Here is a 24997-nt window from a genome sequence, read left to right on the forward strand (position 1 = left end):
GAATGCACAAATGGCACTCAACTAAATCATTCGCGCTTAACGTGTCAGGTGCTCAATTCGCGCCATTCGCGCGAATTTGACGTGCGAATGAGGCGTATTTGCGTCTTCCGCACCACGCTCCACGCCTCATTCGCACCGCAGGATTTTTTTTACGCGCATAGCGCGTCTTTGCATTGACTTAACATGGAAATCATTCGCGCCTGATGCGCTATTCGCGTCCGGTGTGAACGTACCATTACACGCGATCCTAGGGCGTCATCTAACTGACGCTAAAGGGCGCCTAAAGCATCAGATATTGAAGCATGGTCAAAATGCTTCCCAAGGCATCAGTTAGGTGACGCCTTGGGGGTGAGAATGGGCTGTCATGCCGCAAGCTGTTCCTTTATGTCTTTAGACAAAGTGATAACCTGAAGGTGCAAATAGTTGCACATCTATTTATAGCCTCTCACGAGCGCATGTTCCCAGTTTATTTAAGCCAAGTTCTTGGCGTGTTTGACGCACATGCTTCACAACCAATCAAACAAATTATGTTCCCGAAGTGTATGCGTATGCAGCATCTCGTTATCACTTTCTGGGGAAACAGGTTTACAGTCAATACAGTCAAGTATTATCAATGTTGAAAACAGTTGAAACCATGGAAACCATGATACATTTTCTTTGATGAATAGAACATTAAAACATTTCATTTATAAATCGTTTGTATGATTATACATGACTTTCCAACCCGGTCTCATCCCAAGACGTCATATAACTGACGTTTTGGGACGTCTTTTGACCATACGTCAATATCCGCCTTTTTAAGGCCCCCTTAAACGTCGATAGATGAGGTTATGGGATCCTAACTCTACCCCAGACCTAAACCTAACCCATCACCTAACTGACGTTAAAGGTAAAGCGTCAGTTGTATGACGGCCCGGATCGCCATCTACCGACGTTTAAGGGGGCCCTAAAAAGGCGGATATTGACGTATGGTCAAAATACGTCCCAAAACGTCAGTTATATGACGTCTTGGGATGAGACTGTGTTAGACTTTCCTGTCACTTTTGATAAACTGAATGTGTCCTTGTTGAATAAAAGTATACAGTTCTTTACAGAACTGTGTTTTCTTCGGTACATTAAATGTAGACAAAAATCCGGGGGAAAAAATTACAGAACATATTGTTACCATATTGTGTGATATCAATTTGTGTTCTGTTTTGTCTTTGGAAGTCTTGGAATATAGTATACGATTTTGACTCTTTGCATGCTTTCATGTTGTTGTTTTTTTATTTTATTTCAGAGCTTGATATCCCCAGTCTCCATCCACAAAAAATAGCTGCCAAGACAGTCTCCCTTGTGATCATGCAGAAAGCAATGTGGGTGTAAAATGAAAGAATTTTGATTTCTAGGCACACTATCCATTCTTAGAATAGGATTTACCCTTTACAGTATGCACTGTATCAAAGAATTCCATAAGCATCACCCTTTGTTTATAGGTTGCTGACTGTGACAGTTTGTCCTTTTGTGTTTATACCTCCTGTAGTTGTTCAGGGCTCTCATTATTTTACCCTAGTCAGTAAGTATTAAAGGTGTCCGCTTCTGTTGCACAGATTTTCTTTGAATACGTACTTGAAACGCTAAAGAGGATTTTTTGTACTGTGCATTAGCTGTGCATTTTTAGTGCCACAGGGCACTTGCGCTCTTTCTTTCTCCCTCCATCACTGTACTTTTGTTCCGATGCTTTGAAGCTCTATCTAGAGCAGCAACACTCCAGCTGAAAGCAGCGTTTGGTTTATAATCAAGATCACAATTTCGCTAAGACACATGAGCCCACGTTGTTATTATCAACTGCCTGTAAGCGTATGAATGCTGTCCTATCACAGAATTATGTATTATGGGACTTGGAAGACCAATATGTGCCCTGTGGTACAAAGAACGTATCTCCATTACTAAAGAGAAATATTCAGCAAATGAACAGTTTATGTATCCGCTTATGGCACACAATAATAACAATCTTATTGCTTACAGGCCTGATTCACTTTACAATGTTATGCTTAGTTTAAAGGGGTCATGTCATGCATTCATTTTTCCCTGATGACTGCTTTAAAGATTTTCTGCACCAAACATTATATTTTTGTTTTCGGATTGTTTCACCCTCTTTCTAATTCTTATAATTAAATTGGCATTTTTGGTTTAATCAGCTGTGTCTTCAAGACTTCTATTCAGACTACTTCTTCCCATGTGAATTTAATGACAGCATTTTTTTGCCACTATCATATGGGTGATGGTTTGCTGGCAGGTCCAACATAGTTTGCATTGACCTATTCTTCATATTCTTCAATAAAAGTTGAATCAATTTGTTTCAAATGTAGTTAGTTACACGGATTAGACTGAAAATTAAGGCGAGACACTGCAAGTGAATAGGATAAAAAATGTAACTTACAGATGTCACCATGAAATTTTACCAGTTGATTACACGCATAAAAAGGAGAAAAAAATGTATTGCAAGTTTTCTGTAATTTTATGTTTAACCCCTTAGCTGTCACCCCCCTTTTTGAGAATGGGGTTAAAATGCACTATTCACACTTAAATGGTTGTAATTTAAGAATGCTTTGGAATATAGACCCAAGTTTGGTCTTGTTTTAAAAAAAAAACACTCAGCAGAATATTGCTGAAGTGAAAACACTTCAAAAAATGAAAGTATGAAAAAGTTATGGAAGTTTAAATTTACAGTAAATTAAATATAGTGTACTATATATTTTTATTTTATATAAAATATATATTTTATAAAATATTTTTTACTCTAAAATTTCTATAAAATCAAAGCCATACATTTTATCAAGTTATGTTCCAAATTTGAAGTTGATCTCACAAAAATTGAAGTTCCCATGAGATTTTGTTTAGGCGTAGTACCAAAAATAGCCACCGGGTGCCATTGAATTCCATTGAATTTAGTTGTATACATTCTGCCTTAACAAATTAATACATTTCTGTCCAAATATCAATTCTGTCACAAAATTTGGAACCTTGAGACTCTGACCTTTCTGACAATATCAGTTTTGTCAAGATTAGAAAAGGTTTTGATCATAAATTATGAAATATAATGATGCCCAAAAGGGGAGGAGCCTGATAAAATAAGTACCGTTTCTATGGTAACGCAACTTTCAATTATAAAACAGTTTTCACACGATGAATTCTGAGTTTATAAGCTTTCAAATGATGCCTAATTTATGATAACTACTAAAATATGTGATATAATAAAAAAGGCGACAAAAAATAATATTATATTTTAGAGGATAATAAATATAAATATTATCATTTTTAGAGGATAATATTGTACTATAATTTTTTATTTTTTATTGAAAAATACTAGATTATATGTTTATTATAAACTTTTAGCATAAAAACAGAAGTTTCAATGATTAAAAGTGGGTTCATCAACTTTTTGTGACAAAGGTCAAAACTCCTGTTATGATGCAGATTTTTTTAGGTGCACTCTTGTCATAAATTCATCAATTACTCTTCCTACATTTTTTTTGAAAAGACCTTTTAAGAGGGGATTATAAATATCTCCTTTTGTTACTATAAATCAGAAAATACTGCCAATAGCCTTAAAAAAATAGATTTCCGCCCTATTTTTAGGCATAAAATGTCATATAAATCAGGCCAAGAACGATATATCAACAAATCCCTCTGAACAAACCTTCACAATATAGTTAGGAATACGGCAGTAAAGTTTGGTGTACGTAGGTGCTACAGAAGTGGAAAATCGTCACTAGAAGTGTGAGAAAAAACTCAAAACACAGAAAACGGCCTTTTTTGTGGGATTGCGCATTTCGAGTTAAATGGCCCGTTTTACTTATTGCTGATAAACAGCAAATTACCATATTTGAATCCGACAGCATTGAAGAGGAGAGAGAGCTTTCTAACGGTGTGTGCGATGACAGGGTGCGGATCGCGATCACGGAGCAGCGGGATGATTTAGAACGCCAACTTTTCAGGAATTTAGGTGAAATCTACACACGCAAAAAGACAAAGTGTGGTAAAATAAAGACCTAAATGTGTATTTTGGACTTTTTTTGGACATTGAATACAAATAGCCCAAAAACTCAAAATTGACCAGTGACAAAAAACTATGTTTTTGCCTGCCGTGTCTCGCCTTAACAAAATATCTGCTTATACTCATGCCAGTTTCGAAGGACGTGAGACGTTAATATGGATGACATATGTGCAGGTTTGTCCCAAGAATGGGACAGGGCCTTGGTCCATTCACGATCAAATTCTGAGGGGTGGAAGGGGGTTCACTTCGAGTTCATTCTCATCAAGAATGGCTCTTATATGTATAATATAGATGTAATGCGTACCGTATTCGAGCAAAACAAATGAGAACAAATGCATCACAGCAAGGTGTTTTTGAATCTGTTTAAGAAAATAGTCAGATTTAAGCATGTGCATGTTATTTTTGTTTTTTGTTTCCTTCTGTTGATTAGATTATTTCAGGTCTGCACCACCTCTTACAATCTGACTGAGCTCAATGGGATCGATTAAGGTGTTTACATGAACTGACTGACTGAGCCATCAATGTGTTTTTTGTTTGTTTGTTTGTTTTCATCTAAAATAAGTAACATTTATTTTAAATTGCGCCGTTATCTTCTATTAGAATGCATCAAATCAATCGTGTTTAATCGCACACAGTAGTTGTCATCCAATACTGTTCATTAGCCTAAACAAAGTAAACAAGTGTATTGAGTCATTGAAAGGAAGATAATTAGAGTGCCATCAATTCAGGTGAGGGTTTGGTCTGCCATTCTTGTTAAAAAGAGTTTGGATACTAACCTATTGCAGTGCTATATTACCTGAGTTTATAGATATTACATTTTCTTTATAATGCTTCAAGGAAGATCAGATCACATTTCTAGAGCATTAATGCGTGAATGCCAAAGTATATATATATATATATATATATATATATATATATATATATATATATATATATATATATATATATATATGTATATATATGTATATAGCATATTGATTCTTCAGCTGCAAAGGAAGCAAATTGGATTTGAATCCTCTACATCACTTCATTATTTTCATCCTTTTTTATGGAAATAAAACTGTTCAGGGGACAACAATAATGTTGAACAATTCCAATAGTCTGGCTATTTGCCCCAGTGACATTTTTAGTGGCATAAATGGTGGAAATTAACAAGAAAAAAGTTTCAGATTTTTTTCTACCCATTTATTATTAAAGGGGTGGTAAAATCCCATTTTCACAAGATGTAAAATAAGTCTCTGATGCCCCCAGTGTGTGTGTGTGTGTGTGTGTGAAGTTAAAGCACAAAATACCCCACATATATTTTTATATAGCATGTTAAAGTTGTCACTTTTTGAGGGTTTGCAAAAACGCACCATTTTGTGTCTGGCCCTTTAAATGCAAACGAGCTGCTGCAGAGGGCGGGGTTTCAAGAGCTCGTGTGTGTTAGCAGCTGCATTTCTTCACGCAGAAACTGTTCTGCCTTTAAAGAAGCTATATGCAGTTTTTTTCCCCAAAATAAATGTAACAATAGCCTTTTTATTTTGCCATTTATGACTCAAACATCTCCTTATGGGAATACTGACAGCTTGTCCCAATCACAGTGGGAGCCTGTATCCTTTTTTTCCTATTTTCTGTCGGATCGGATTTTTCCCGCTAGTTTATACCGCTAACAAGGCTCAAAATAACCCCACACTAACACAGTAACAATGAGGTTACTTACATGCAAAACGAAGCATTGAGAACTTTGACCGTTTAATAAGAAGATACTTTATAAAGACAGTTCACTTCGTGTTTACAGGCAGCAGCCATCTTAGAAAATAGTCTCGATAAGTCGATCCCCGAACGCCGTTCATACAGTTCAGCTCATTCAACATGACATTCGTGGTTTGACTTATCGTGACTGTTTTCCAAAGATGGCTCCTGTCTGTATGTATACACGAAGTGAACTGTCTTTATAAAGTATCTTCTTATTAAACGGTCTCTACACTCATTCCAAAAAAAAATTCCAATTGTTTTCATCAAAAACCTTAATTTCTTTCCACTGAAGAAAGGAAGACATGGGGGTGAGTAAATTAAAAAAAAAATTTTTTAAAGTGAACTACTCCTTTAACCTTACAAGGTTATGGAGGTTCCTTATGACTTTTGCTTGGAAAGTTGTCCAAATGTAAAGGAAAATGCATTTAATTTATGTTCTACCGGAAATGATAAACTTGCTCAGCCTTTTGAGAAAACAATACGGTCTCTTATCAATGTATCCAGCTTGAACAAGGTCAGCTAATCTGAATCCTGAAGCTTTAGATCTGCAGTGAACCACACATGCTCAACTGCAATGCGTAGGCAACTTCTGAATATCTTTTTTAAAGTAAAACAAATTTTGTATATTGGAAAAGGATTTATGCTGTCGTAAGATTACAGTGATTCCCTTTGCGTCCCTGAGGGCTTATTTCTAACGCAGCATTCATTTGCTTTGAGATGTTACTGAAGAAAGCGAGTAGTGGTGTTTGGGATTTCTGTCTCACGTCTCTAGGTGTCTGATTCATTTGAGTGCAGTGAGGCGACGCTAACAGAAAAATCTCTTCCATATGACATAAGTCGCTGGTCACAAGAAATGCTTCATTACTTCCCTGCTGTTTTTCAATCTGAACCCCAGTGGCTTCATGTGAAGCCCTATGATCTTACTAGAACGGAAGCCTTTTGCTATATTTGCAGACCCAGAGTCAAAATGAAGTGGTACATTCAATATAGAATCTCTCCTTAGGCTTTTTTTTTTGTATTAGGAGAGAGATTAGTGTGGCTCTGTTAAATAGGAACAGTGTGCAAAGGCTGTGTGTATACTAAGAACATAAACTGCTCCCTATAAATGTGTCTAGAGCCCCTTTCACACAGCGCGTTGATCCCGGGAAATTGCCAGAACGCCTTCTGTGTGAACGCAAACACGACCTGGGATTGATACCGGCATCGATGCCGGGTTGGGGTGAGTCATAGTGATGACGCTTGTGCCATCTCGCGACTCTGTTGCTCTTAGAAGAAAGTTTGTGTTTGTCGTCAACAAAGAAAGGACGAGCAAATGTCTGCAAACTGGAACGAAGCCGAGACCAGGAGCTCTTCACTATCCACGCTGAAGCTGAGATTGTTCACCAGCTTTGTGGAACGGTATGCTCGTGTACATGTTTTCGGCGTTTACACGTCTCATCCTGACGTCATGTATCTTTCCGGGATCTTTACGGGTTGTGTTTGAACGCGCTCAAAGGTCCCGGCAAATCAGCGCAGTCTCATCCCAAGACGTCATATAAATGGAAGCTTTAGCGTTAAGCGTTTTGCGTCACTAATTACCTTCTCATCTATCCAATCGTGTCTAATGCTTGCGGTATAAAAGACCGGTACTTACACATGTTTGAGTTCGTAGATGCTGACGCTTTCATTGACCTCCATCCTCCCCACCACCTCGAAGATGGTTCCTTCCCTCCCATCCTACCACCTCCAAGATGGTTTCTTCCCTTCCATCCTACCACCTCCAAGATGGTTCCTTCCCTCCCATCCTACCATCTCGAAGATGGTTCCTTCCCTCCCATCCTACCACCTCCAAGATGGTTTCTTCCCTTCCATCCTACCACCTCCAAGATGGTTCCTTCCCTTCCATCCTACCACCTCCAAGATGGTTTCTTCCCTCCCATCCTACCACCTCCAAGATGGTCCCTTCCCTCCCATCCTACCACCTCGAAGATGGTTCCTTCCCTCCCATCCTACCACCTCCAAGATGGTTCCTTCCCTCCCATCCTACCACCTCCAAGATGGTTCCTTCCCTTCCATCCTACCACCTCCAAGATGGTTCCTTCCCTCCCATCCTACCACCTCCAAGATGGTTCCTTCCCTCCCATCCTACCACCTCCAAGATGGTTCCTTCCCTCCCATCCTACCACCTCGAAGATGGTTCCTTCCCTCCCATCCTACCACCTCCAAGATGGTTCCTTCCCTCCCATCCTACCACCTCCAAGATGGTTCCTTCCCTTCCATCCTACCACCTCCAAGATGGTTCCTTCCCTCCCATCCTACCACCTCCAAGATGGTTCCTTCCCTCCCATCCTACCACCTCCAAGATGGTTTCTTCCCTCCCATCCTACCACCTCCAAGATGGTTCCTTCCCTCCGGACCCGGACCCTCGGATTGCGAATTATGGACGGGGCCTACGGCGAAGAACTTAATTTATTGCTGGGCTATCAATAAATGTATTTATTGTTACAGTATTTATTCTCCCAAGTCTTTCTGGTAGAACTGACGTTTTGGGACGTATTTTGACCATACGTCAATATCCGCCTTTTTAGGGCCCCCTTAAACGTCGGTAGATGAGGTTATGGGATCCTAACTCTACCCCATACCTAAACCTAACCCTAAACCTACCCCGTCACCTAACTGACATTAAAGGTAAAGCGTCAGTTGTATGACGGCCATGGATCGCCATCTACCAATGGTTAAGGGGACCCTAAAAAGGGGGATATTGACGTATGGTCAAAAGACGTCCCAAGACGTCAGTTATATGACTTCTTGGGATGAGACTGTGTTAGGCAAATCACTGGGAGTGTGAATGAACCGAAATCAAAAAATCCCGGGACAAATGCCGGGTCACATCACATTATTCCGGAATCTCTGTATGAAAGGGGTTTAGTTTGGCCAGTTTTTCTCCCAGAGTAAGTCTGATTCCACCATGTGCATCCGAAAAAGATTAAGGAGCCTAACATTGAACCTTGCTGCACTCCCTAGAAATTGATATTAAATTTGTGCCCGGAGACAAGAGTCCCGTTATGTAAATTATAGGGGTGGCACGGTTCACAAAACCCACGGTTCGGTTTGTATCACGGTTTTAGGGTCACGGTTTTCGGTTCTGTACGGTTCTTGTTATTTTTTCTTTTAATCTTTAACACTCCAGAAATGTACTTCAGCATGTGATATATAGCTTAATTATCCACACTTTAGGATACAGTATTAAAAAAAATATATTATATTCATGCAATCATGCACAAACTGAATTTGACTCTTTGACTTTAAGCACATTTTGGGACTATCAGAGGAAAGCTAGGTGAGATTTAGATACAGCAAGAGAGAAGAAATTGACATGCTTTTTGTTTATTTGGCAAAAAAAGGAGAATGTGTATCACTATCTCTACAAGAACTTGTGCATTTTTATCACATAAATCTTATTTACACAAAGAAATTAACTTTCATGTATCAACTGCTAACTTTTGTAGCTCTTACCAAAATTCTATCTTTTAAAAGAAAAAGAGAGGAACTCTTAAAACACTGTCTTTTAAATGTCAATATACATGAAACCTCATTGCCTATAGATAATTAAGCTATAGCAATAGCAAAGGCCATAAACATAAAGTGAAATTTAAGTTCAACTTCAACACAAAAACAGTATCAACAATGCTTCTATTCCCAAAATGTGAGGGTACTTTTTTCCACTTAAAATTAAAGTGCAGGGTTTGGAAACGTATTACTGAAGCTCTTATCTATACACAAAGTGCCACTGTAGCGTTATATTAAAATATCATAACATGAAATCCAAAATGTTCCCACACACCGGACTTATACCATAGACTTATACGACGCTGGCGCATCCTCCAACCCTCATCTCTCCCACTTGCCATTTCTCCGCGTGCCGTGACCTGCAGCGCTCCATACTCCACTTTTACTGGCTTGTTTATTAACTTGAACCGGCGCTGCACAGAGCGATCCGTAATGACATCAAATACCGCGAAAGTGATGAATGCATACGGAGCCGACTCGCGCTAGATTGATGTTATTCACCGATCGCTCTGTGCAGCGCCGGTCCAAGTCGAACAAGTTTATGTCGCGCGAAATGAAAACACACGTCACATACGGGCACGAGGTTACATTGCGCATGCGTCGAACCGTGAGACGCACACGCGCTCCGAACCGAGACAAGCGAACCGAACGGTTCGGGTGTTTTTTCATGTACCGTGCCACCCCTAGTAAATTAAATAGAGAGATCATATCTCAGAGAGAATTGTAATCGGAGCCAGAATCATGTGTTTATGTGTAGCCAGGATTGATTTTTATACATTGCTTGCTTCACAAGTTCGTATTGGAATTTGCATACGTCTAATTAAAGCCTCTAGCTGTGTTGAGTTAATGAAATGGCAGTCTGCTCTTCCATTACAGCATATTCATTCTCTCTGTGTGACACACTACCACTTCTCTTGATTTTCCGCCCGTCACAATTGTTCATCTATTCATAAATTCTCCGCCTTCTAATCTGTGTAATCTGTTGCATTTGTTACATTTGAGATGTATTAATGATCTGTCCTGCTGTGATTGTGCTAGGCTAGAGAATCCTGTTCTGCAGTATAGGAAATGAGCCGTACACACTTAAAGTTTCCGTATAATGTCACCAGAACGGTGTTTACCTTTGCCTTTTTTGGTGAAGACAATCCTGAGTGTGAGAGTGTTTTTTATATTACAGACATTTTTAAGAGTTTAGAGTTTCAACAGCTTCAAGTAGAGTTTATTTATAATTGGACTAAGCTGGCAGCAGAATAACCATTTGAAGCAGTGAAGCTTGAAATTAATGGAATGAAATATAGGCATTTTAATTTTTAATGGGTCCACTTCTGTGACAGCTGAACACAAACCGTGTGGCAACTGACAGGAATGCTCTCAGATGTTGCTAATTTAGGGGCATCAAAACTGCTTTTGCTTAGACTATGGAGACTGGAAGGAGTTTGGGAATTTATTGTATTCATGCAATGGTTTCGGTTTCAGATGAAAGATCCACATGGTCCGTTCACTGATCATCTGATGCATGTTGTACATAAAAACTGTCTCCATGGAAGAGCAGGTTTAAATGTTTAGTTCAAGACTGATTGGTCAAATATTGGTAACTTCTGGGAGTTGGGGAAAAGCAGCAATCAACTGGGAAACAAAGTCATGCTTACAAGGTGCCAGGTAGTTCTCAAAGTAGTTCAAATATACACAAGAATAGTCTGAGTATGTGGAGAGACCAACTTGATTCATGGGAGTGTACAGTCACTGCTCAGCTGTTTTGTCACGATTTCCATTTCCATTGCAAAAATGAGTTCTCTGATTAAATTTGTTGGATAATTAACTCACAATTAAAAATGCCTGAATATAACTGCAGTGGAAATGGTGTCTGCGCTCAAATGCTAGGATCTGTTCTCTTCACTAGCTTTACTTTTATTGTGCTCACTGTCTTTTAATCAGCAGGGGGTGGGTGATCCAGCTGTGAGTAAGTTACAATTTTGCACAGCTTTGACGTAACTTAAAGGAGTAGTTCACTTTAAAAATAACCCCATGTCATCCAAGATGTCCATGTCTTTTTTTCTCCAGTCAAAAAGAAGTTGAGGTTTTTGATGAAAACATTCCAGGATTTTTTCCATATAATGGACTTCAATGGGAACCAAACGGTTCAAGGTCCAAATGAGAGTTTCAGTGCAGCTTCAAAGGGCTTTAAACGACACCAGACGATGAATAAGGGTCTTACATAGCAAAACGAGCAGCCAATTTAAAAATAAAAATACAAAAGTTTAAGTTTTATAAGCACAAATGCTCGCCTTGCGCTGTTCTGCGATGAGCGTCCGTGACTCTCCTGTTCAAACTCGTTCATCAAAATGAACAAATCTTTTTTTTCGAGTCATGACATGAAGGGTCCTAGATAAGACCCTTATTCATCGTCTGGTGTTGTTTAAAGGAACACTCCGACTTTTTGGGACTTTAGCCTATTCACCTTACCCCCCAGAGTTAGATAAGTCCATACATACCTTTTTCATCTCCGTGCGTGCTATAAGTCTGTTTGACGCACCCACCGCTAGCCTAGCTTAGCACAAAGACTGGATGTGAATGGTTGCAGCTTTTATACTAATCCAAATGAGTGACAAAATAACGCAAACGTTTTCCTATTTACATGTTGTGGTTTGTATAGTCACATAGTGTGCAAATATCAAGGCCATATGAGACACAGACATCTTTTGACCGTATAAATACTATATTTTCTGAAGGGGAAGCACTGCTACTTGGGCAGAGTGATAACAATCACCTGAGACGCACCGTGACGAGGAGCAGAGAGTTCGCTTCGCTCAGCGTTGGAATAAAGAGTCAGCAATTACTAACGTTAGATAGAAAAGCAAAGTTTATCATGGGTGTTTGCTTTATTGTATGAGCTGTGACAATAAACAGGGGAGACCAGGTAATACAGTACCATGTTTCATTGATTTCCAACCAAAAACGCACCCAGATTTATAAATATCACATGAATAAATAATTATTATTACAGGAATCAATAGATTTTAAATGCAATTTATTAGCTGAACCAAATGTATTCAACAGTAAATACATTTGCCTATATAATATACAGTATTGCATTACTATAGGATAGAATAGGGGAAAGTAATAGCACAAATTGTTTTTGCACAATGAACTCACAGCCTATCGTACCCTTTTGCACGCTCAAGTTCGTTATTTCCATGGCTATTTCAAATTTAGGCTACTAGGCGCGCCGCGCGCAGGGTGCAAGTTCAACGCGGTGAACGCGTTAGTTTTTTTTTTCCCAAGCGCGTCCGCACCGCATCAAGATAAAAACATATTCATACCCTAATCATATAATAGTGTCACTAACGTTACATTAGATCTGGCTAAAGGCACTGTTACAGTACGTCATCTAAAAACATAACGGAACACTTACCTCAGCCGCAGGTGATCCACTTGTCCTGTCTGTGCTATCGATGGGATGGCCGTATCCTTCAGCACATTATGGTCCGTGTGGCAAATTCCATTTTTTCAAAATAGTCGTCCTCATTGAAATGTACCGAGCAAACATAATGTCCCTTGATAATCTTAGGTGTGTTTGGATAAATATCCAGAGTAAGTTAGCCATTTCTTCATCCAGTCAGCGTTTTTAGTTGGAATTCTGTGAAACATGGTTACCTCCCCTGTTTACAGTCGCAGCTATTTACAATAGAGCGAAAACCCATGACTCAAACTACGCTTTTACTATTTATAAATTGCTGACTCTATTACCCAAACACCGAGCGAACTCTCCGCTCCTCACCACGGCGTGTCTCCGGTGATGCGGTTATTACGCCGTCAAAGTAGCAGTGCTTCGCCTTCAGAGAATAGTTCCCAGGTTTTATACGGTTAAAAGATGTCTGTGTCTCATTTGACTTTGTTATTTGTACATTATGTGACTATACAAATCACAACATGTAAATAGGAAAACGTTTGCGTTATTTTGCCACTCATTTGGATCAGTATGAAAGCTGCAACCAGTCACATCGAGTCTTTGTGCTAAGCTAGGCTAGCGGTGGGTGCGTCAAACAGACTTATAGCACGCACGGAGATGAAAAAGGTATGTATGGACTTATCTAACTCTGGGGGGTAAGGTGAATAGGCTAAAGTCCCAAAAAGTCGGAGTGTTCCTTTAAAGCCCTTTGAAGCTGCACTGAAACACTTTGGACCTTGAACCGTTTGGTTCCCAATGAAGTCTATTATATGGAGAAAAATCCTGGAATGTTTTCATCAAAAACCTTAATTTCTTTTCGACTGATGAAGAAAGACATGGACATCAAGGATGACATGGGGGTGAGTAAATTATCAGCAAAAATTTATAACTACAAATTATTTGTGTGTTGCACTATTAAAACTTAAGTAAATATATATAGCATAACAGTTGGAATAAAATAGCTGACCCCCTGAATTGCATCAATAAGCTCTTGTTTTCCTCAAGTTCACACAGGTGTGAGTATGTTACAACTTTTCAAATGTAGCCCATCTAATCTGATTTTAGAGCAGGAACTATGGGCCAATCCCAATTCTACCCCTTACCCCTTCACTTTCCCCTTCCCCTCCATTTTGCGCGTCCACGTGAAGGGGTAGGGCTGTCCCAATTCTCTTTTGGTTGGAGGGGGAGGGCTAGGGTGAAGGGCCAGATAGCCCTTCAAACAAAGATTTTTCGGGAGCACACTTCAAACGAAGGGGTATGAGAAGTGTCACTGCTAACCCAGGCTGGCTGCCCAAGTGACAAAGGAGACCCATAAATTTAAGTATTTGTGGCTTTAATAAGTATTGTAACGACAAATAATGATTTGCTTTATGTTACATTCAATATTGTGTTCATATTTACGGTCAGTTTCTGCACAGAAACGTTTGTAAAAAAAAAAAAAATCGCTAAAATTACTGTAGTTTGCTAACAATAGTCCCGCAACATATTTTCGTCGTCTCCGTTGTTTCCTGCGAACTTCACAAGATGCAAGAAAATAGCTGTAACCCACGCGATGGAGATAACTGCAGCTGTCGACGGGATCTTGGAAGTTGTGATAAACATCGGCGCATCTCCTGTGACGTAGGCGCTAGCGACGACTTATAATGACGTTTAACGGAGGCGTAGTGGTGTCCCATTTCTTAGGGGAATATTTTCACCCCTACGCATTGCCACTCTGTTTCAAGGGTCAAGGGGAAGGCGAAGGGGTAGGGCTAGGGGAAAGGGAAGGGGTAAGGGGTAGAATTGGGATTGGCCCTATGTGTGTTATAACTAGAGCTTTTGTAATAGCTTAGTTAGCATGCTCCGGCACTGTTAAAATAATCTATAAGGCAGCTTGTTCTACAGACTATGCGCTACTGTCGTCATTACATCAGCAAAAATCTTAGTACACTTTTATATTTATAGCAGGTCTGGTTCTCAACTTAATGATGAACGGGAATTGTAGTTTGTGAGTAAAGCTGCAAATTCGTCCGTCAACGTCAGCTGCTTCCATAATCTTCTGATCCATGCAGCACAATCAAGTGAAAATCGCTGCGTGGCATAAATTATAAATCTATTAGGCAGTCTAGAGAAAGTGCTTTTCTTCCTGGTTTCCTTTAAAACAAAAGTAAGCACGCCCCGGCCTGGAACATTAAGTGCAATGTGAGTGAGGGATAGCGGGGGATAGCGGCAATTGTGCCAAATCACGGTACAAGGTAACCGTGCCTAGTGTAAGTACACCCTTAATCAACTCACCTTTTTAAATAAACCATGAGAAACCATAAAGGATCTTACATTTCACCCCTCTTTCGAGTCAACTGCTCATTTAACGCATGCTCTTATCAGCATCTAATTGGTTCTCTCTCTTGGCATGTCCAAGTCCTAACTTCATTTCATTCATCATCATTCACATTTCAGTACACTGGTGACTCGAGAACTGTTGTAACCATTAACCGACTCTTGACTCAAGAGATCTCCTGTGAGTGTACTGCTTTTGACTCATAAACTGGATCACTGTTACATTTCCAGTAAGTTTTGTTTGATATACGTTATGCTGTTGACATTATGGGATCGCCTTCAGTGTGTACCGGTGTCTGAAGCACCTGTGAAATCAGCAGAACCATAAAAGCGCAAATCCGTCATGGTATCCCCAACTGTGATCACGTGTAAATTGTTTGCCATTGAAGAGCTCAGTAAATTCAAGTATGGAACTGTGATGAGATGCCACCTTCTCAATAAGTCAGTTTATAAAATTTCACCCCTGCTCGATATACCATGGTCAACTGTAAGTAGTATTATTGGAAAGTGGAAGCATTTAGCAACTCATCCATGAAGTAGAAGACCACATAAAGTCACAGAGCGGTGTCACAGAATGCTAAATGCGTATAATGCGTAAAGTCACCAATGCTCTTCTGATTCCATAGGTGAAGAGTACAAACTTCTACTGGCATTAATATCAGCACAAAAATGTCTGAGCAGCTGCATGCATGCCTCACATTACAGTACCAACTACAATGCCAAGCATCGGATAGAGTGACTCTCTCAAGTCTAGAGTATAATGAACTCATCACACCTCCAGCTCTGTTAGGGCTGGATGCCATGGTGCAGATGTGGCCAAGACTGTGTTCGTACTCCCTTCCCCTGACTGCTCCCTCTACAAGGCAACTTTGTGCATTGAATTGGCATCTCTTTGTATCATGGTGCAGTCAGAGTCGCTTGGATCCAGTCGACTACCTGGTTGGGTCAGTTCTGGAGTTCAGACAGAAGAATCTCTCAGACAAGAATCATTATGTAACTCAAATTTAGGCATTTCCTTTCTATCAGTAACCAATCGTGAATGTCCATAGGGGGATTTACAGCTAATGACGAAATCGCATTGGCTACAACCGGTTTCCGCTAACATGATTCGCTCAGACGCATCACGTGGTGTACTCTGACACTTTCAGACAAGAAAGTGAAAAGGCACAAACAATGTGAGAGGGACCTACATATGGTCCTGGAATGGATAATTACACTTTAGAAAGCTGTGACGGCTACTGTTGGTCTTTGTTGGCAACTTTTTGCATGATACGCCAATGCTAATTAATTGAGTTTCTGCAGTTGTAGGCCTTATATGCCTGCCATGTTATTATAGTATATAATCAGTTTTTGTGAGCTTGAAATATGATATATTATCATTACTAAGGACCTGAGGATTCATTAAATTTTGAGCAATTTTTTCCCAATAGAAATGTATTAAATTCCCCTTTATAAATCTTTGGAAGAATTTGGAAGGCTTAATTCCAAGTCTACAAGGTAGTTCTGTTAAGAGACTGTAACTTTGCTCAAGAGGGAATGAGTCTTGCAAGCCCTTTCGGTAGCATCCTCTGAGCATCTTGCTTGGATTTTGCCCCTGGGCTGGTCCAAGTCATATTGCAGCCTAGTTCGGACTATATCCCAAAAGGTGCCTTCCTCTTCTTTTCATCGTTCTTCAGGCCTTCTTCCCTTTGCCTTTTGACTCATCAGGAGAGGCTGTACAATTGTGTACAGTCAGAGCCTGGTCAAGTCTGATGCTTTGCGGGCACAACCAAGGTTCACTGCTACCAATCCAATGCTATTGCATTGGGTTTCTGATGGGATTTGTTGTTCATATTAGGCACACAGTCTCACTTTGCCCTTAGGCACCAGAGCCCACTCTACCCAGAGTGTGGCATCCTCTTTTTCAAAGGGACGCTCTTGCAGGATGTTTGTGCTGTGGTCCTCTCAGCACACATTAATAAGGTTTTATTGTGTGGACATGGATTCAACCCCAGGTGCTCAGGTCCTTTTGGGTTAATCCATTCTCCTAATCCACAAGGTATGTGCTTGTGTATACTTTCAGCTTTGACAACTTCACTCCAAGCATGCCTGCACAGCTTCTTCAGACAATTAGAATCTGGAGATTCTGTGAAGCAAGTGCCCTTTTATGTTTTTGCTGACACACTGTTCTTCTTCACATGACCTCTGTTGGCATGATGAAAATTGGCATGATTTCGCACCGGCGTTCCCATAGCGTCAACACAATGACACAGAGTCTTGTTTGCTTCTCAGGGATCCGGGTTAAACGTAACCCTAGATATTCCTCCTCAAAAAGTTTAAGTTCATATGGAGATCTCAGACTTCTGGTATCTTGACAAATCTAAGCTCAGTTTGAGACACTGTTGAGATCTCACCTGAAACTTGGGACAAGTGAGATTTCGAAGGACTTCTGACAAGAAAGAGACTTAAGTCAACACTTCTAAATGAACCCTATTTACTTAATACATGTTCTTGTTGTGCATTAATCTTTGCTCATTGTTCTATTTATTCCAATTTCTGTTTTCTTATATCTAAATGTTGTATTAAAATGGACAATGTAAGGTATCCCATTGCATTTTGTTATTGTTTAATATCTCTTGAATAACTTGAACAAAATAAGAAAATAAAATTAGTTTTGAATAGAGTTGCATGTGGTCTTTAAGCAAAAACTCTCTCCATTGCATTGCTGTTTTGGAGATGTCCTTTGTTATGTTTCATTCCTGTGGGTTTACTTGAGTTAGTGTTAGACATGTGGTGTTTTCCACTGTGGTGTAGATGTCATACTTACACGTTTGTTGTAAATGCTGCATTGGTGTGATGTTTTGTGTTGTATTTATGTGTGCCGCTCACTGTGACAGCTTCTGTGTCTGTCAATCGTCACATTTGCTGAGCTCCAGTGACCTGTGGAAACACAGTTCACACTTGGCTCAAAGTCATTTCTCTTTTTAGAGAGAGAGGCAGCTTTAGTTCACTTTGTTCACAAAGAAAGAATGAAAACCCATGACAGCTTTAAGTGGGAACATTTTTATTTTTCAGCTTCAGAAACACTCCTGCCGGTACATTCTCTAAATATTACACAGACTTTTCAGAAAATAAGGGTGGACATAACTATATCTCAATCCATGCATAGTGGGTAAACGAGCCAGCATGGTGACATTTCTGCTAAATGATATTACATTACTATTTGTGCTTTTCACAACACTTTCAAAGTGAAAGGTCCAGCGAGTGATGTTAAAATGTCCAGTGAAATCTATACAAGAAAAATGAACGTGAATCTGACAACATTTTATTATGTTGTTGTATGTATCGTGGCATAAAACTATGTACAGATACGTTTTTGGCCAAATAAGTAAATGGAGGCTAGTCTGAGATATCTAGAAACCAGTATATCATAGAGGCTTGAGGTGGACAGTCTGAAGTTATATGTTTCTGTTTTTCTGTTGCAGAAGCATTTTCTATATCTATAAATACCTGTATATAGGCACCCTATGCTACTTTTTATTATATGATATCATAACAAGTAGAATAATGAAGGTGAAAAAAAATCACAATTTTAAGTCACCATTATGAAAATCTGTGTTTGCGTTAACCCTTACATTTTATACTTTAGATTTTGTTTGGCTGTTGTATTTGAGTTATAACTTCCAGATGAACAAAGAGAAAAGATGATCTGATGGTGTTGGTTATGTTTTAACAAACTCATCAGTTGACCTGAATCACTGAACTAATTTAGAGCCTATCTCTGACTTTAATGTATATTGCTGATTACATCATCACAGTGATTCTAAAGCATCAGATCCAAAATTTTTGATAAAATTCAAATTCTTTCTTGAAAGTTGTTATGATTAAAAAATAACAATAATTATTATTTTAGGCACTCATAGACATCAAGAATCAGTGTTCGAATCTCAACAATGGTGACAAACAGAATTTTCAATTGGAAAAAGGTAATTACTAAGATACATTTTTTATCTTTCAATGCACACATTTCACAGTTAAGGTTGTTTGATATCGCAAACCAATTGTTTCATATTTAGTTTGCTATATAAAAAGAAATTCCCATATAGTTTCCATATGTATTGTATATGTTAAATCCATGTCCGTTCATATTAATTAGAAAATAAACAGCACATCTTTTAGCAGATGTGTAAGGTTAAACCTGTAAACAAACTCACACATTGTTAATCTACTGAGCTAATGGTATTTTATATCCCTTAAACATAATTATTTTCATTGTTTAAACAACTAATGATATAAAGAATATGAAACTGGTTGTATTCCGTATACGTTCACCTGTGCATTCGGTCCATCTGCGTTGTGTTTGACAGTCTGTAAGTGAGAGATATTAAAGAGGTGTAATGATTGTAGGCCTGAGTTATACTAAAGCAGATCAGATAAATGATTCAGCCGTAGCTGCTCTCTAATACGAGCAAGAAAACCAATATTTCTTTGGGTGAATAATTGTAAGACTGCTTAAGGACCATCTACATTTGTAAACTTTTAGACTAGAGGTAGCACAGAGCTGTGGCTCTCCGCTCAGACCGTTCGATTGTATCTGACCAGTGGTGTGAGGTAACAGGCAGTTCATTGAGAACTTTCAAGCCATATGTATTTAGTTCATTTATCATGATTTTTTATAATAAATTATTTTTTAATACATTTAGAGAAAATGAATGTGAAAAATATTTCCAGAACCAATGCTGTTTCGAAAGTGGGTGGTCACTGTTGTGTTCTGTAAAGCGGTTGTGCTCTCGGTTTTTGCAGTATGATTGTGTGTTTGTCAGCCCCTGCTGTCTGCACTGCCCTTTGTTCTTTTCTATACTGCATTCATCACTGGTTCATGAGGGAAGCAGACATTTTGTGCAAATACAGGCTTTGTTTATCCCCTGGATTAACATGTCAGTGCTAAAGACAGATGTAAATAGGGTCCAACATGGTCATCAATTGCATGTGATCACATTGTGTACTGTAAGTGCTAATGTGTCCTGATACTATGTTCCTCACCCTTGTGGGAAATAAGTGTGCTTATTGTGTTGAATGTGCAGTTAAGTGCACTTAAAGAGTACAATTTCATGACTATGTTTCTTAAGTAGGCTACTTTAAAAAAGAATACACTGTGGTATTTGATATTACATAAAAGTGAATATGTTTTAAATATACTAAACTGTCACAATGTGTTTAGGCATTTTGACATACAAGACATTCATCTATGAGCATATTACATCATGTTACATGTATTTTAGCCCCTAGTTAAACAAAAGGTTAAACGCTTTGCTTTGGACAAAGTTATCTGGTTTATGCAAGAGACCATCTCACTTACAGTGGTGACATGTATAGAAGATTTGAAGATCAGGATCTTTACCTATGCATGAGGATTTTCATAAATGAACTGGGAATTGTTTAAAAAAGGTCTTTCCATTATTGTCTATTAAACCCCGGGTGTTACGGTTAAAGGCGGTCACATTTTGACATTTCAGATCGAAATAAGATCAAAAACCTTTGGTATCCGGAAATTAATTTTAACAGAGCCCAGCGATTGAAATGCGTTTATTGCTTTTTCCCATTTTCTGGGGTGGGTGAAACCATTCCAGAATTCATAATGAAATATCAGAAGCCAGTTTAGCAGCAGGACTGTGGTGTTTTACACGTTTTCTGCTGAAGCATCTGCTCAGAAACACCAGAGGCTTTGGGTTTGGCAGCTCCAGTATCCCTGGAGGACCATCCCAGAGAAACTCTCCCAACTGACAAATGATCTCCAGCAGAGAGAAGGAGGTGCACTCATCACACTCACCTCCTGCACATGTGTGAGGTTCAGGTTTACCCTCGGTACCCAAATCCTTGTCCCTGTGGGGATATTTTTTTGTCCCCGTGAGAAATGCTCAGTTTCTAAATTATACTGAGTGATGATATTTTTATTATTTTTTTTAAAATGTATCAATTCAGAAAGTTTTATGTTATAAGTTTAGTGGTATGGTTAGTGTAAAGGGATAGAATATACAGTTTGTTAAGTGTAAACATTGTCAATGGAATGTCTGATGTCTCATAAATACCCCATGAAAACTTGGACGTAATAAACTGCAAAAACTCCGGTGTTAAATTAACTCTCCTGGGAGTTTATATGACTCCACACTGAAGCAGTGAGAAATTTAATGAGATAATTAAGTGATTAATTTAGTGATGATTGACCAAAATTGGAGACACCTGATGTTAACAAGTAGAATCACTGAAGGTAAAAAAAATCATAATTTTAAGTCACCATTATGCAGATCGGTGTTTGCTTCAGTTGGGCAGTTCACCCTTATGTTTTATACTTTAGATTTTGTTTGGCTGTTGTATTTGAGTTATAACTTCCAGATGAACAAAGCAAAAATATGATTTGATGGTGTTGGTTATGTTTTAACAAAATCATCAGTTGACCTGAATCACTGAACTCATTTAGAGCCTAATCTCTGACTTAAAAGTATATTGTTGGTTACAGCATACAGTGATTCTACAGCATAAGATCCACATTTTTTGACACAATTCAAATTATTTCTTAAAAGTTGTTCTAATTAAATATATATATATATATATATATATATATATATATATTTAGGCACTCATAGACATCAAGAATCAGTGTATGCATCTCAACAATGGTGACAAACTGAATATTCAATTAGGAAAAGGAAATTACTAAGACAGTTCAGATCAAAATGTATTCATACTGCAATGCATGATGGGAGCCATGAATGACTTTTGATTGGTGGAGCCCACAATGCAGTTCAATATGCTTTATTATTGTCACCATTGTTGAGATTCACAGGCTGATTATTGATGTCAGTGTGTCTAAATAATGATTTTTCAAACTCTTTTGATCAGAAGTAACTTTACGAAATATTTTGGAGTATATTGAAAGTATAGTGTTGCTGTTATCAACAAGGTAAATATGAGTTGTGTTAGTATACATGAAATGCAGACTGAAAAGTTCCATTATTGTTAATGACTGCCCTCAAACTTTCAAATTAAACTTCTTCCACTGCTTCAGTGTGTCAAAACTTGTTCTTTCTTCACTTTCAGGTCACTTGGCGTGCCTCCAGGAAGAGGAAGCTGTCCTCTGATTGGCCCGTTGTCCTTTGACCTTATCTATACAGACTACCACGGCCTGCAGCAGATGAAGCAGCACATGGGGCTTTCCTTTAGACAGCACAGGTCAGTTTGAGCCGCTGTTCCAAAAACTGAGCTGCCTTTCTGTCTTTTGAACGTCTGGCTGAGCATAGATTAATGATGCTGTACTGTGGTAGCATTTGTTTCACAGGTGTAAAATTATTAACAAAAAAAACCTCATTTACTCCTATGGCTGAAAACAGCTTGTATTATCATGTAGGAATTTCAAAAGTTCATAATATACCAAACAATCCCCCAAAAAAATACATTATATATAGGTTATAAATTGATTTCCATTTTAGTGAGTGAAATAAGTATTTAATTCACTACAGTTATTTGAGGATTAATAGTAAAAATTTAGTTTAGGGTCCAATCCTTACTATTAACTAGTTGCTTATTGGTATGCATATTACTTGGATATGAGCTATTTCATAGTTCTTATTAAGCACATATTAATGCCTGATTCTGCATGACCATTCTTTTTGGCTTATACTTTTTTACTCTGTATTGACTTGGTCATACCAGCAATCTCACTGTGAGTTACATAAGTTACCTGTTACATGAAGAGCTGTCCTTCAATGAGTGGGTTCAATAATGAATAGAGATGCATAAAAACAGAAATATACCACATAAATAATGGATACTATTTGTCTCTCATCGCTCACACCAAGACCACCACATGCATAATGTATTGATATTATTGGAAGATCAATTAGAGGCAATTTCTCATTTGTCAGTTGTAAAATAAAGTATGTCTATATATTTCACTCTGGGAGAGAAATAGACTGATTTGTTTTTGTGGAATAAATCTATGTATGTATCCTGTAGGACTCGTCCTCATTGTTTATTCCAATTCAGTATTTAAAGTCAGTCCAAACCTGAAAGCTGACATTCTTTCCAAATGTCACACAATAAGAAATGATGTAACATACTTCACACAGCTCTTTTCGTGCAATGACAGTTCGTAGTTTCTACTTCTAAGAATTTAAACCACATAAATTAATCATAAAACATTGTAAACTCTTGTGAAAAAGAATTACACATATATTTTAAAATAATATACTTGTGCAAAATGTAATGTTGTCGGACACTTAAATGCATGTTAATTGCAATTAAAACGTATTATAGTACGTATTATAGTTAAAATTTATATTAAGTGCTATTAACTTGTGTAACTACGTGATTTTTATATCCACTTAGAACATCTTTATATCTAATTTAATAATTCTAATGTATTTGGTTATGGTTAAAGAATGTGCTGTCAAACACCAACTAAAATATATTTTAATATAAGATACATTTTGTGTCAATGAATTTAAATACATTTGTATTACATAATACATAAAATTACACATTTGTACTAATGAAGCTGCAATGTAGGACATTTAATATGTAAATATATAATATAATATTGAATAATTCACTACAGTTAAAACCATAATTAAGTACTTTACATGTGCTTTCGTATGTTAGTCAAAATAAGTGTTCTCTAAAGTACAAAAAAAGATTTTTAAAACATAATTAGTCAAAATTTACTTTAAAGTAAAACTTTTAATTTGCACTTTTATAAACATGTACTTAAAAAGTGTCTCTCGTTACGTTCACTTAAGTGGTCTTTTATTAAATGAATATGATATTATCTTAAAGTATAGTTTTTGAAAAATATACTTAAAATTTGAAATCCACTACAAGTGCAAATTTAATACAATAAAATTAAGTACACTTCTTTTTCACAGCACAGAAAAAAATTAAAAGTAGTCCATACAATTTGTGTGCGATTTTCCAAATCATTCAAGCTGTAATGTGTATGTTAAGTTTAGTCTAGTTTGCTCTTTGTTTACACTGTTTGCCTGTAATTCCACTTGTTGTGACATTTTATCTTACAGTGTCCTTGTTACATATGATACATTTACTACATAATAATAACAGTAAATTATTTACATAATTATTACATAATTACATACCCTTACCCAAATCCTAATCCTACCCTAACCCTATAGTAAGTACGTTATTAATTAATATTTTTCATACTTAAATGGATAATTACAATGTAACAATGACACCTTAAAATAAAGCGTAAACACCATTGTTTATAGTAATTAGTCCCATTAAACCAGTTCTGTTTCCATCAATCACCATATCACCATATTTAAACCCTTAGTTTCCTGTTTCTTTGTCTGTTACTGCTTATGTTGTTGTGTAGTATTTGCTCCCTTACTCCTTTGTGTACTCTCTTGTTCATCTTTTATCTACACATTTTTGTAAAGAATAAACTCAAATGTTGTAATTACACTGTATGTGAAACAAATAAGCATGAAGTCGACTCCTACAAGACATTGCAAATGACTTGAGTCAATCTTCCTACACTCTTACACAACTTATAATTTTTTTTCTATATCATAATATGGTGCAATAAACCTCAAATACATTGTTTTTGCTCAGTTTTTTTTTTCAGTAGTTCATTCTCATAAAACAATTTACACAGTCTGTTTTTTTTTTTTGAGATTGTATTGTGATTCCTCTTGGAGCTGGTTAGCTTCTTTAATTGAGCAAGTCTTTACAATTCCTACAGACAGCATGAATGGGAACAAAGGCCACTGAAAAAGTGCGTGGCCACTGTTGCACTGCATTCTCTAATGCCGCCTTTTAGAAAGTGATTTTGTTGTGATCTTAAGCATTAAACTTGTTTACCTCCCCAAAATCAGAGTAACACTTAGTTGCGATACAGCGGACTCCCTTTACAG

General features: G+C 37.8%; 1 protein-coding gene across 2 annotated transcripts in view; it reads left to right on the forward strand.

Annotated features, from left to right (window-relative positions):
- mgat5b (alpha-1,6-mannosylglycoprotein 6-beta-N-acetylglucosaminyltransferase B) overlaps positions 1 to 24997 on the forward strand; it is a 166411-nt gene that overhangs the window by 111337 nt on the left and 30077 nt on the right. For both annotated transcript variants that reach the window (XM_089128869.1, XM_089128868.1), the window contains exon 9: positions 22167 to 22298. In XM_089128869.1, coding sequence (XP_088984995.1) covers positions 22167 to 22298 — 132 coding nt within the window. The remainder of the gene's footprint in view (positions 1 to 22166; positions 22299 to 24997) is intronic.

The sequence above is a fragment of the Pimephales promelas genome, chromosome 3 (assembly GCF_988280905.1).
Source record: "Pimephales promelas chromosome 3, fPimPro1.hap1.1, whole genome shotgun sequence".
Lineage (NCBI taxonomy): Eukaryota > Metazoa > Chordata > Actinopteri > Cypriniformes > Leuciscidae > Pimephales > Pimephales promelas.